The 12,415-nt window shown below is 42.7% G+C and overlaps 1 protein-coding gene across 6 annotated transcripts in view; it reads left to right on the forward strand.

Annotated features, from left to right (window-relative positions):
- ccdc171 (coiled-coil domain containing 171) overlaps positions 1-12,415 on the forward strand; it is a 240,743-nt gene that overhangs the window by 44,139 nt on the left and 184,189 nt on the right. For all 6 annotated transcript variants that reach the window (XM_078394873.1, XM_078394872.1, XM_078394874.1 and 3 more), the window contains 3 exons: positions 1,414-1,520; positions 5,340-5,429; positions 6,155-6,355. In XM_078394873.1, the coding sequence (XP_078250999.1) occupies positions 1,414-1,520; positions 5,340-5,429; positions 6,155-6,355 (398 nt within the window). The remainder of the gene's footprint in view (positions 1-1,413; positions 1,521-5,339; positions 5,430-6,154; positions 6,356-12,415) is intronic.

Consider the following 12,415-nt stretch of genomic DNA (forward strand, 5'->3'; position numbering starts at 1 on the left):
TTCCCATTTAGAAAATAGTCTGCACCTTTATTCCATCTTCCAAATTGCATGACCGCACACTTTGCTACTCTGTATTCCATCTGCTACTTTTTTGCCCACTCTCCCAACCTGTCCTGCAGATTTCCTACTTCCTCTACACTATCTGCCCCTCCACCCATCTTTGTATCATCCGCATTCTTGGCCGCAAAGCCATCAATTCCATCATCCAAATCATTAATATACAACGTGAAAAGTAGCAGACCCAACACTGACCCTGACAGATCACCACTACTCACCAGTAGCCAACCAGAAAAAGCCCACTTTATTCCCACTCTTTGCCTTCTGCCATTGTCAATCTTCTATCCATGCTAGTATCTTCCTTCTAATACCATGGGCTCTCATCTTGTTTGGCAGCCTCAGGTGCAGCACCTTATCAAAGGTCTTCTGAAAATCTTCATGCTCTGTCACTTATCACTTTTCACAATTTAACAATTGTGCAACTTACTGTCAATCTCCTCAGTACCACTTCCAACACCACCACATATGTCCTACAATATTGTGACCTGTACTCAAATCGTTAATAAACAAGTTTGTAAATAATTTGAACTAATTTCACTACTATTCCATGCATCTGGAAAATATATGCCTTTTAATTACCATATAGACCACCTCAATTTACTCAAAAGAATATGTGAACATACCATTCAAGGTCCCTTTGTGCCATCATACCATGCAATATCCTGCTATTGTTTGCAATATCCCAGTGCTTTGTCCCTCTGAAATGCATTAGTTTACATCTATGGCAATACATGTCAAGAAGGCATATGACATAGATAGACACAAAATGATGGAGTAACTCAATTAGTCAGATCAGAACTCTGTTTCGGGTCGGGACTCTTCTTCAGACTGATTGTAGTAGGGAGAGTGAGGGGAAAAAACTGGAAGCGCAAAAAAAAAGGACAGACCAGGGCCTCACTGACTGCCGTTAAGACACTTCCATTGACTGCCCCATTAGCAGGTCCACATGTCTTTCTCAGTGGTAAAAACAGAGGAGAAATACTCTAAGGATCTTGCCCATCTCTCGTGACTCCACACAGAGTTGACCATTTTGATTCCTGAGGAGCCCCATTCTCTAAGTACCGTTTTCCCTTCAATGTACATAAAATCTCTTGGGATTATCCTTAATATTGTCTGCCAGAGCTATCTCCTGTCCCGTTTTTGCCCTCCTTTTTTGCTTACTCTCAGTTCCTGAAATTCCTCCAGTGATGCACTCCAGGGATACAGGTGCCTATACCTGGGATGAGGTTTCATTTTTTATGTCATTTCAATTTTGTGATTTTTGACTAAATTGTCTACTCTTTGGCTGAGGTTTCTAACTATGTTGTGATGATATAAAATTTAAAAGCTTATTTATCTTTCCCTTTTCTACTTTAGTCAATGTAAGGGACAAAGATAAGCTGTTAAACCCCTCTATCATCCTTGAGAATTTGAGGCAAACCATGGCAGATTACCAGAGAAGGCTGGAAGATACGTCTAATGAGGTAACACTCGCATTGTTTGGTGCCTAAGATCCAGCCCATGGTGTGTGGCAATATTAACTATCCACTCATTACAAATGGCATGGAAAAGTTTAGTCCAGCATTGATAGTTTTTGACATCTGATGGGAGAGTACAAGTAAGAAAGACACACCATATTATAGTGCCTCCTCATCATTTCAGATATGAACTTGTTAAATGCCGCACTGGATTCTAATGATGCTTTTGTCTGATAAGTTGCAAAATATATCTTCTAATGCTTCCTTGCATATTTACTAACTTGGCTATTTGGTGATGAGCAGACCAACAGAAAGATTGCATTCTCAGATTACAGAATGTCATGTGTTTTATATGTCTGCATCTTTGTTTTGCAAAGTAGAGTTGAGATGATTATGTTGCATTTCAAAGGGCATTGAATATGATAGAAATCCATTTTGAACAGCTGTTTAAAAAATCTTTTTGATGCCTCAGCATCAGGAATATACAGTAGTCCAGTAGATGTTTAATAGAAATCTGCTGATGCTCAACAATTGAGTGCAAAAATAACTAGAACGTGATAAATTGTTACTCGGATAAATGTCATATGATCCCCAGCAGTGCAAAGGGATTGATTTAGCAGGCTTTGGCTCCAAAAGTATCTTAGTTGTGAAACTGTGCCAGACAGCAGAGTGGAGACAAGGACGGGTGGCTCTCGTGGAAGCCAAAGGGAATAGTTTGACAGAAAGAAGAATGAACTGTCGGGGAAAATAAATCACAGGCTTTGGAGTCCAACTGATGATCTGTCTTGAGATAGACAAGTACAGTGACTTGTGACTGACCCTACAGTTGTCACAGTGTGCCAAAGACTGATTCACAGCCATACAAGGAATAAAAGGACACAATCTGCCAGCTACAATTGCAATAGATATTTCAAATTTGTGATTCATTCTTGCTTAACCACCAGGATTCATTTTAGTTTGTGTGGATTGAGGGACTGTTGCTTTGGCCTGCATCTGATGATCTATCCAATTTAAGTTGGTCACCCTGCTTCATTGACAGCTGTTCTGATTGATTTATTTTTACTTCAGTCACGTTACCTAACTTCTAAAGAATCTTCAAGAATGATTTCTGAGTAATTATTTTGCTAATATCATATTGAGGACATGCTTTTGACATATCGCAGCACAATCCCAACTACATTTTAATTCCCAAAGTATAATGTCACTTATCCAAAGTCTTATATGCTTTTGTACACATGACTTGGTGGAGTGTATCAGAAGGATAATAGTGTATTGTTATTACAGCAACCACAGGAATTCAAGCAGACACAAAACACTGGAGAGATTCAGCTGTCAGGCAGCCCCTCCAGTCTTCTAACTTTCTTTACCCCCCTACCCCTGCAATCAAACTGAAGGGTCCCGACCCGAAATGTCACCTATCCATGTTCACCAGGGATGCTGCCTGACCTGCTGATTAACTCCAGCATTTTGTGTGTTTCCTTGGTAAACCAGCATCTGCAGATTCTTGTGTCTACAGGAATTAAAGCGACTTGTCCATTGACAGCTGGCTTCTTGACACCATTCTGATGTGATCTGTAGGTCAGCAAACTTATAGACAGATAAATTATTGGAACTCCTAAAATAGTGCTTTGTCTGAAGCTGGTTAAAGAGGAAAAAACAATGGATTGTAGAAGCATAGACTGGCAATCTGAGCATTCATAATACCTTAAACAATGCAAGGTTCTACTGAAAACATTTTCAAGGGTTGCCCCAGTATCCAACAGACTTCTTTTTGATTCCACACATGAACATGGCACGCTAACAGTTTTGGCATGGTGCATCTTTAGCCAGCTCAAAACAGTAGGCTGAGTCATCTGACCTCTACACTAGCAGACGGTGTCTGTTCCCTTTTCCAATTTAAAGATAGCTTGAATAGTGGACTGGATCACAATTAGGCAAACAGTCCAATTTCTGACCAATGCTGGTCATTCATTGTGCTACAATGCTATCATGATGCTTGGTGACTTGTGCTTTTTTTCGACCAAATGTTCATTTCCTTGCAGTCCAACCCATTCTCCACTGATGTAGGCAGGATGCATCCTGATTATTCGATAGATGGAGATTTTTCCAGCTTCTTTAGAGTTGGGGCTCTAGGATGAATGAGTTAACTGACCACTCAACAGTGTTGTGGATGAAAATCAAAAACTACAGATGCAGTTTTTCAACTTCAAACACTAACTATCTTTCCACAGTATGTTGAGTTTTTCCAGTAATTACTATTTTTATTGTGAATATTGTAGAGGTAGATAATCGTAGTGAGGTGGAGTCAAGGAATTGTGAAATGTTTGCAAGACAAAGAAGCCATTTGGCCCATTTGCGTCTGGGCTGGCTCTTGATCCAAACAACTTGCTACTTCCATCACCCAGACCTTTCTCCATAGCCTTGCAAATGTTACCATTCTTTTTGCGCATTCCAGGCAATCACAAAGGCACAGAAAAAACAATCCCAGGTCTGTCCAACTTCTCCCTATAGCTAATAATCCCTAATCCAGGCATCATTTTGGTGAACCACCTCTGCACCTTTTAGGTGCAGGCAGATAAGAGTTGGTCTTATCTGTTGTGCTGTTTTTATGGATCTGTTTTGATTGGCAGGAACTTGGAAGGATGACTTGGACCAGCAGGTCATAGACTCATACAGCGTGGAAGCTTCGGCCCAACTTGCCCTCGCCGACCTACATGTCCCATCTACACTAGTCCCAACTGTCTGTTTTTGGCCCATATCCCTCTAGACCTATCCTATCCATGTTCCTGTCTAAATGTTTCTTTAACGTTGTGATAGTAGCTGCCCCAACTACTTCCTCTACCACCCTTTGTGTGAAAAAGTTGCAACTCGGATTCCTGGTAAATATTTTCCCCCTCACCTTAAACTTATCCACCGGCTCCCGATTCCCCTACTCTGGGTAAAATACTGCATTTACAGATGTCTATATATCTTATTCAGTATTGTCTCTCCTTGTAAATATGACCTAGCTTACATTGCAAGAGGAAAAAGTAAGAGAGTACAGATTTTTTTGAGCATACCTTTGTATTTCTAACTGAGATTTGAGTCAGTCTTGGCTTGAGGTAAACCACTATAGAGACAATAAGGGCTGTACTGAGACCAATTTGAAGGCTCAAAACTGCAAACAACAAATCTGTTACTGCCTTGATTTTGTTCCACATGCAATAGGAGCTTGCACACTTTTTGCACAAAAGGGAGTGGTCAAATTTTATTTGCCTGACATTTGTGCAATATGGGCAATGCCAAGAGTAAAAATTGTCAGCTGAATAGTGTTGGTGTTAGATACTGCGGTTCAACAAAAGCATGGTGTAAATACAACAATAGATTTATAGTGCTTAAGTTGGTTCCTTTTTCCTTCTCCCTCTCTCTCACTCTCCCCATCTCTCTCACAATCCAGTTGCCAGCAGCAGTGTACGAAATTTTGTTCCCCAAGTAAATATCAGTACAAAGATGGTATCATTGCATAAACAATTTTAAAAGATGATAAAACAAGAATTTTTATGAACAGGAATAGTTTTGTTGTTTGACAGACAATTTCTTGCTGGATTTGCTGTCAAATTTGTCAACCATGAAAGTTAGAAAGTACAAATATTTGAACTAAAAATTTAAATGCAAAACATAACATAAGCAATTTGTGACAAGGAAAATGATCCCATTTGGATGGGTATAAAATATGAAATGTGCATGGCTCTGTAGAAACAAAAACTGAAGCATTTAGATATTGAATTATGCAGAACCAAACTTTAATACATATTCTGATCTACATATTTTTATTTTTTGCTGAAGCTAACCAGAGTGAAGGATTTGTACGACAAGATAAATGAGCAGTGTGAGGCATATAAAGAACTGATTTGGTCAAGAAATGAAAATCGTGAGGTACGACGTTCTTTGATCATTGATGTAACTCTTCCAGTTATATAAATAAACCTCTCACTCGCTCTCCCCCCTTCTCCCTTTCCCCCTTTCCCCCCTCCCCCTTTCCCCCCACTCCCTTTCACCGATCCCCCTTTCTCCCCACCACCCTTTCTCCCAGTCCCCCTTTCTCCCCCTCCTCTTTCTCCCCCTCCCCTTTCTCCCCCTCCCTCTTCCTCCCCACCTCCTTCTCCCCGCCCCCTTTTTACCCTTCCCCCTCTTCCACTTCCTCCTTTCTTCCTTCTCCTCCTCGCTACCCCCTGTCTCCCATTTTCTCCCCCTCCCCAATACGCCTCCCCGCCTCTCACCTACTTTAACCCACTTTTCAGCATACTTTATGTTTATCTCTCCCTCAAGCACTTTGCTTCCCTGAGGCATTCTTCCTCTGGTTGTCCCCTTGTTCTATATTCCATTGCCTTGTTTGATACCTTTTACTTTTATGCATTCTTTCAAAGTCTCATGCTGCCTCCCAATTTGTGTTTTACACACATGTCTCTCTTATGCTGTTGTATTTAGCATTGCTCTGTCTTGACCACTTGCCCAATTGCTGTTGCCTTGCATTCATTTCTCTCTCACACACTTACTTGCTTTCATGCTCTTCATTTAGTAACTGATTTTTCTATGGTTTGCATGCCAAATGAGAAGTAGAGAATGTCTTATTTTAATAAACATCAATTTTTGTTGCACAGAAAATTCAGGAAGAATTGGCAGCTACAAATAAAAAGTTAAACCACTGGCGAAGCGAATGTGCTGAAAAGGATGCTCTTATTGATGCTATGAGCATGGACCTACAAAATGTGAAACATTGCTTTGAGAGGGAAAAAAAATCCATTGTTGAAGCTAAAAATGAAATTCAAAAGCTTACACGAGCTCATCAAGTGGATGTGGAGGTATTGTGATGGACAGTAAGATAAATTCTTATGTTGAATATATGTAGGGCCGAAGATAGACACAAAATGCTGGAGTAACTCGGCGGGTCAGGCAGCATCTCTGGAGAAAAGGAATAGGTGATGTTTCAGGTCGAAACTTCAGACCTGAAGAGCCTGATTCTATGCTGTATGATTGTCTCTAAGGAATCTTCCTCGGCTGTTTCTATTTGCCTGCAATTGGCCCTTCCAAACCTTTATTTTCCATGTGTAAATGACATTTAAACATTATAATTGTACCCACCTTGATGCTTCCTCTGGCCAAAAAAAAAGACACAAGGTGCTGAAGTAACTCAGTGTGTCAGGCTGCATCTCTGGGGAACATGGATAGGTAACATTTTGGGCCAGGACCTTTCTTCAAATTGAGATGGGGATAGAGATCTCTATTGCAAACCCACTGACTCCATTCTAAGACATCCAAGATGTCCTCTTTCTTTAGTAAATGTGGTTTCACCCCGTCACAAATGAATTCCTCACCTGCATCACCTCTGTTCCCCTGGTCGTGCAGATACCACTTCCTCCGCAACTCCCTCCTTGATGCTATGAGGTTGCAGGGTGACTTGGACAGGTTGTGTGAGTGGGCGGATGCATGGCAGATGCAGTTTAATGTGGATAAGTGTGAGGTTATCCACTTTGGTGGTAAGAATAGGAAGGCAGAGTATTATCTGAATGGTGTCGTTAGGAAAAGGGGGAGGTACAACGAGATCTGGGTGTCCTAGTGCATCAGTCACTGAAAGGAAGCATGCAGGTACAGCAGGCAGTGAAGAAAGCCAATGGAATGTTGGCCTTCATAACAAGAGGAGTTGAGTATAGGAGCAAAGAGGTTCTTCTGCAGTTGTACAGGGCCCTAGTGAGACCGCACCTGGCGTACTGTGCAGTTTTGGTCTCCAAATTTGAGGAAGGATATTCTTGCTATTGAGGGCGTGTGGCGTAGGTTTACTAGGTCAATTCCCGGAATGGCAGGACTGTCATATGTTGAAAGACTGGAGCGACTAGGTTTGTATACACTGGAATTTAGAAGGATGAGAGGAGATCTTATCGAAACGTATAAGATTATTAAGGGGTTGGACACGTTAGAGGCAGGAAACATGTTCCCAATGTTGGGGGAATCCAGAACAAGGGGCCACAGTTTAAGAATAAGGGGTAGGCCATTTAGAACTGAGATGAGGAAAAACCTTTTCAGTCAGAGAGTTGTGAATTTGTGGAATTCTCTGCCTCAGAAGGCAGTGGAGGCCAATTCTCTGAATGCATTCAAGAGAGAGCTAGATAGAGCTCTTAAGGATAGTGGCGGTATGGGGAGATGGCAGGAACGGGGTACTGATTGAGAATTATCAGCCATGATCACATTGAATGGCGGTGCTGGCTCGAAGGGCCGAATGTCCTCCTCCTGCACCTATTGTCTATTGTCCCTCATTCACTCATCCCTTTCCACCCGAACTACCCTTTTCCCAGGTACTTTCCCTTGAAACCACATGAGAAGCAACACCTGTCTCTATACTTGCTCCCTCACGTCCATTCCGAGACCCCAGCAGTCCTTTCAGGTGAGGTAGAGGCTCACATGTCTCCTCTAACTTCATCTTCCACATTCGGAGTTACTGATGTGGCCTCCTTTGCATCAGTGAGACCAAACGTAGACTCGCCAACCGTTTCACCGAATTGTGTTCGGTCTCCCAAGGCCTGCTGGATCTCCCGGTTGCTAACCATTTTAACTCCACTTCCTATTCCTATACTGATTTATCTGTCCTGGATTTCCTCCATTGCCAGAGTGAGACCAAAAGCAAACTGGAGGAACATCACTCCATATTCCTTGGGTAGTTTACAACCTAATGGTATGAACATTGAATTCTCAAATTTTAGATAACTAACCTACAAACAATCCTCCCCCCCCACCCACCACCTTCTCTGTGCAATAACTGGACTCGCAAACATTTCTACCCTACTCTCTCCACCGATATTTCTACCTTCACCCATATTTTTCCCTCCGCCTACATTTCTTTCTCTGGCTTCACAATTTGCACATATTTTTTATCTCACACCTCTTGTCTTTTCATCTTGGTCTTTGTCCACCCCATCTGCCTATCTAAATGTAACTCGCCTACATCCACCAATCACTTGCCAGGCTTTGTTCTCCCCCTCCTCTCTTCCAGCATTACCACCCCCCCTCCACCACAATCAGTTTGGAGAATGTTCCCGACCTGAAATGTCACCTCCCCAGAGATGCTGCCTGACCTGCTGAATCACTCCAGCACGGTCTCTTTTTTGTAAACCAGCATCTGCAGTTCCGTAGCCCATTCTTTTCCAAATGGGAGAAAATCCTATGTCGAGGAAATTTCCTCCTAAAGTCTCTCTACCTCTGACGTGAGGCTCAGTGGCAATAATTCCCTGGATTCTCTCTACTTCCCTTCTTAAATAAAGGAACAACAGTGATCACTATCTCCAAAATGCTCTTTGAACCAAAATACCAATCACCTGGCCGGACTTGTTTCCCAATATAAGATCCAGTATGGTCCCTCCTCGAGTCGGACTACTGTGTAATGAAACCTTCTTGGATACACCGAACAAATTCTGTCCCGTCTAATGCTCTAGCCTTGAGTAAATCCCAGGGAGGGGACTTACTCAAGGCAATATTCGGGAGGTTAAAGTCATCTGCTACAACAACCTTGTGGATCTTGCATCTGTAATCTGTCTACATATCTGATCCTCTATCTCCCCCTGGTTATTGGGTGCCTATAATATAATCCCATTAGAGTAATTGCTTCTTTCACATTTTTGATCTCAACGTATAATATAAATACCAAACAACAGCACACCCATCACTGATCCCTGTGGCACATTATTTGTTATAGTCCTCCAGTCTGAATAAAATGACCTGCCACCATTATGTTTCCTGTTCATTCCCCACCATAGATGCTGCCTGGCCGCTGAATTCCCCCAGCAGTTCTTTGTTCACGATTCCAGCATCCACAGTGTTTGTGTCTCCAACTTATTGCCCCACAGCAAATCTCCTCAAAGTATGGCCACTTTGAAGACATTCTCCTCCTCTCTCCGGGAGTTCTTTTTAGTTTAGTCTAGTTTAGAGATACAGCATGGAAACAGGCTCTTCTGCTCAGCAAGTCCGTGCCGACCAACGATCACCCATACACTGGTTCTATGCTACACACAAGGGACAATTTACAGAAGCCAATTAACCAACAAATCTGCACATGTTTGGAATGTGAGAGGAAACCGGAGCACCCGGAGGAAACCTACGCAGTCATAGGGAGAACATACAAACTACGTACAGACAGCACCCACGGTCATGATCGAAACCGGGTCTCTGGCGCTGCAAGGCAGCAATTCTACCGTTGCCCCACTGTGCAGCCTATGAGATCTCCTCTCATTGGCTTGCCTCTGTAATTCCACTCGCTCTCCTGCTCTTTGACCAGGTTCTGACCCAGATTTGTACCACAGCCACTACTCCTTCCTCAGTACTTACCTTCGTTGCCAACCTATCCTGCATGGCTACCAGCTCCATCGCTCCTGTAGGCCATGAGCATATCTCACCGAGACGTGTCATGGACCACCATTGCGATACACCCTCCACCTGGTCCATGCTTCCAACCAGCTACTCCTTCCTGACATCCACCAAGGACCGCAAGCTCGCCTGGCTGCAGGCCGTGAGCCCTGTTGCCCACACTGCTGGGTCCTGTTGCTCTTCCTCTGTTCGTGACCGCGAGCACATCCGCCATCCACCACCCACACTCCCCTCTCTCCACTGAGCCCTCATCTCCTGCCAAGATACCACCCCACACCCCCTGCTCTCCTTTGACCCTGTGTCTGACCCGAACCCCAATCCCAACCGAGTATTCACCATTACCCCTAACTTCTCCTCCTCCCCTTCTCTGATGCTATATGGACTGTCCTCAGCAGAGGCCTTATCTTTGAACTCATGTACCCATAGAGGGTACAGAAGATGAAATCAGATGAGAATTCATCTGAGCCAGCCGTGATGTTGAGCTGTTCTTTGGTCACCTCAGAAGATTGGATAGGCAGGGTTTATTCTCATTGGGGGCTGAACATAGAGATTGATTAAATTATGTGGTATAGATAAGCCTGATAGAGTATATTTCCAAGGAAAGAGGAACCTGTAACTAGAGCGTATAGTTTTAATGTGAGAGGGGAAAGACTTAAAGGAGATCTGAGGGGTAAGTTGTTCACATTTGAGGATGGTGAATATCTGGAATGAGTTGCAAAAGGAATTTGTTGCGCCATTTATAATTACAGAATTTAAAAGATGCTTGAACAGGTATTTGGAAAGGAAAGTAATAAAGAGATATGTGCCTAATGCTGGTGTCAGAGCCATTTGTGTTTGTGCTAGCTGTTTTAGCATATAATATTATTTGTCTAGATATCTTGCTGTATTATTTTGGACATGAGGGGGCTGTCATGAGATGAATACATATATGGGCATAATGGACTGGGAGGAGCCAGAATTTGGGAGTATATCTGAAAACGCAGAGACGGGAGAGGTCAGACACAGGGAGCCATGGTGAGATACAGTTCTTACCAGACCTGCGACGAGAGTTGAATTCTTGAGGAGATACAGACCTGTTTGTACTATTACTTCAATAAACTACTAATTAAACTGAAAAAAATACATTTGGAAAATCTTTTTGTTGGTCTGCGCCAAGATCAGTCACTCGCATTCTCTGTGAAGTAATGGCAAGCGGAAAGGATTTTATTGGAAAGGACTGAAGTTGTCATCACACTTAAAGTAAGAACTACCCTCTATGAGTGTTTTAAAGTAAGAACTACCTCCAAAGAGCCATTTAAAGTAAGAATTGGCTCTATGAGTGAGACTGGAGCCTGTGAATCGACTGGACGGAACAAGGATTGTTTTATTTCACAAGCCTTGAAGCTGAATTTCACGGACTGGACAGGGTCGCTACCTGCGCTAATCTGACTAACAGAGATTGGAAACTTCGAAAGCCTTCGCGCAGGAAAAGTGAGTACAGCATGAAGCTTTATTGGAAAAGCTGTTTATGAGAACAAAGAAGTGACCTTGAACATCGTAAGATATCAGTTTGTTTTGAATTCTTGGGAAGATTACATCAACGCGTCTTAAAGGGATAGCAACGTACAATTATGTCTGTGGTTAGATCTGATATTCAGCCACAAGGTGGCAATATCAGAAAGGATTCCGTAAAGGAAAAAGGTTTTTTCTTCATCATGTGCAACTTCAACGTTCTCTGCTGACATGAAATGGGTTGCCGCCCTGAAAAGCCAGCAGGAGATTGAGGAAGGAGAAGAAGAACAGAAGAGAAGACAGTTGAAGATAAAAGAAGAACAACCGAGAAGAAAGAAAGAACAATTGAAAGGCTTGGAATTGTTAATTGAAAAGATAGAGAAAAGAAACCGGATATTATCAGAACATGCAGAATGGAATAAAAAGACAATTGCGAGTGATACTGTCCTCCCATCTCAAATGTGTGGACATATTGGGGCCGGAAAGGAAACCTGCATCTTCTCCATTGTACCAGTACAAGTAAAGAGCCACAAGGGGAGTACAGTGTTGCAAACATATGCATTTTTGGATCATGGAAGTTCATCTACCTACTGCACAGAAAGCTTGATGAGAAGGCTGAACATTGCAGGACCAAAGGCTAAAATTCTCTTGCGTACCATGAACCAAGTGAAGCCAGTGATCAGTTGTCTTATCTCAGGTTTGGAAATATCTAGTCTGGACAAAGACGATTTTATTCAACTATCGGATGTGTTCACAGACACGTGTTCATAAGACCATGCCTGTTTCTCAGCTAAACATTCCCAGACAAGAAGACCTGAAACAATGGTCTTACATGAAAGATATCAAGATTCCTGAAATAGACTCTGAAGCATTTGTCCCGATGAGTGGGTCAATGCCAAAGGTATTGGAACCTTGGGAGCTGGTCAACAGCCATGAGGATGGACCATACACTGTGAAAACCCTACTGGGATGGGTCCTTTATGGTCCCCTGAGAAGAGACCACGACAGCAGGGATGTAA

This window comes from Rhinoraja longicauda, chromosome 3 (genome assembly GCF_053455715.1).
Source record: "Rhinoraja longicauda isolate Sanriku21f chromosome 3, sRhiLon1.1, whole genome shotgun sequence".
Lineage (NCBI taxonomy): Eukaryota > Metazoa > Chordata > Chondrichthyes > Rajiformes > Arhynchobatidae > Rhinoraja > Rhinoraja longicauda.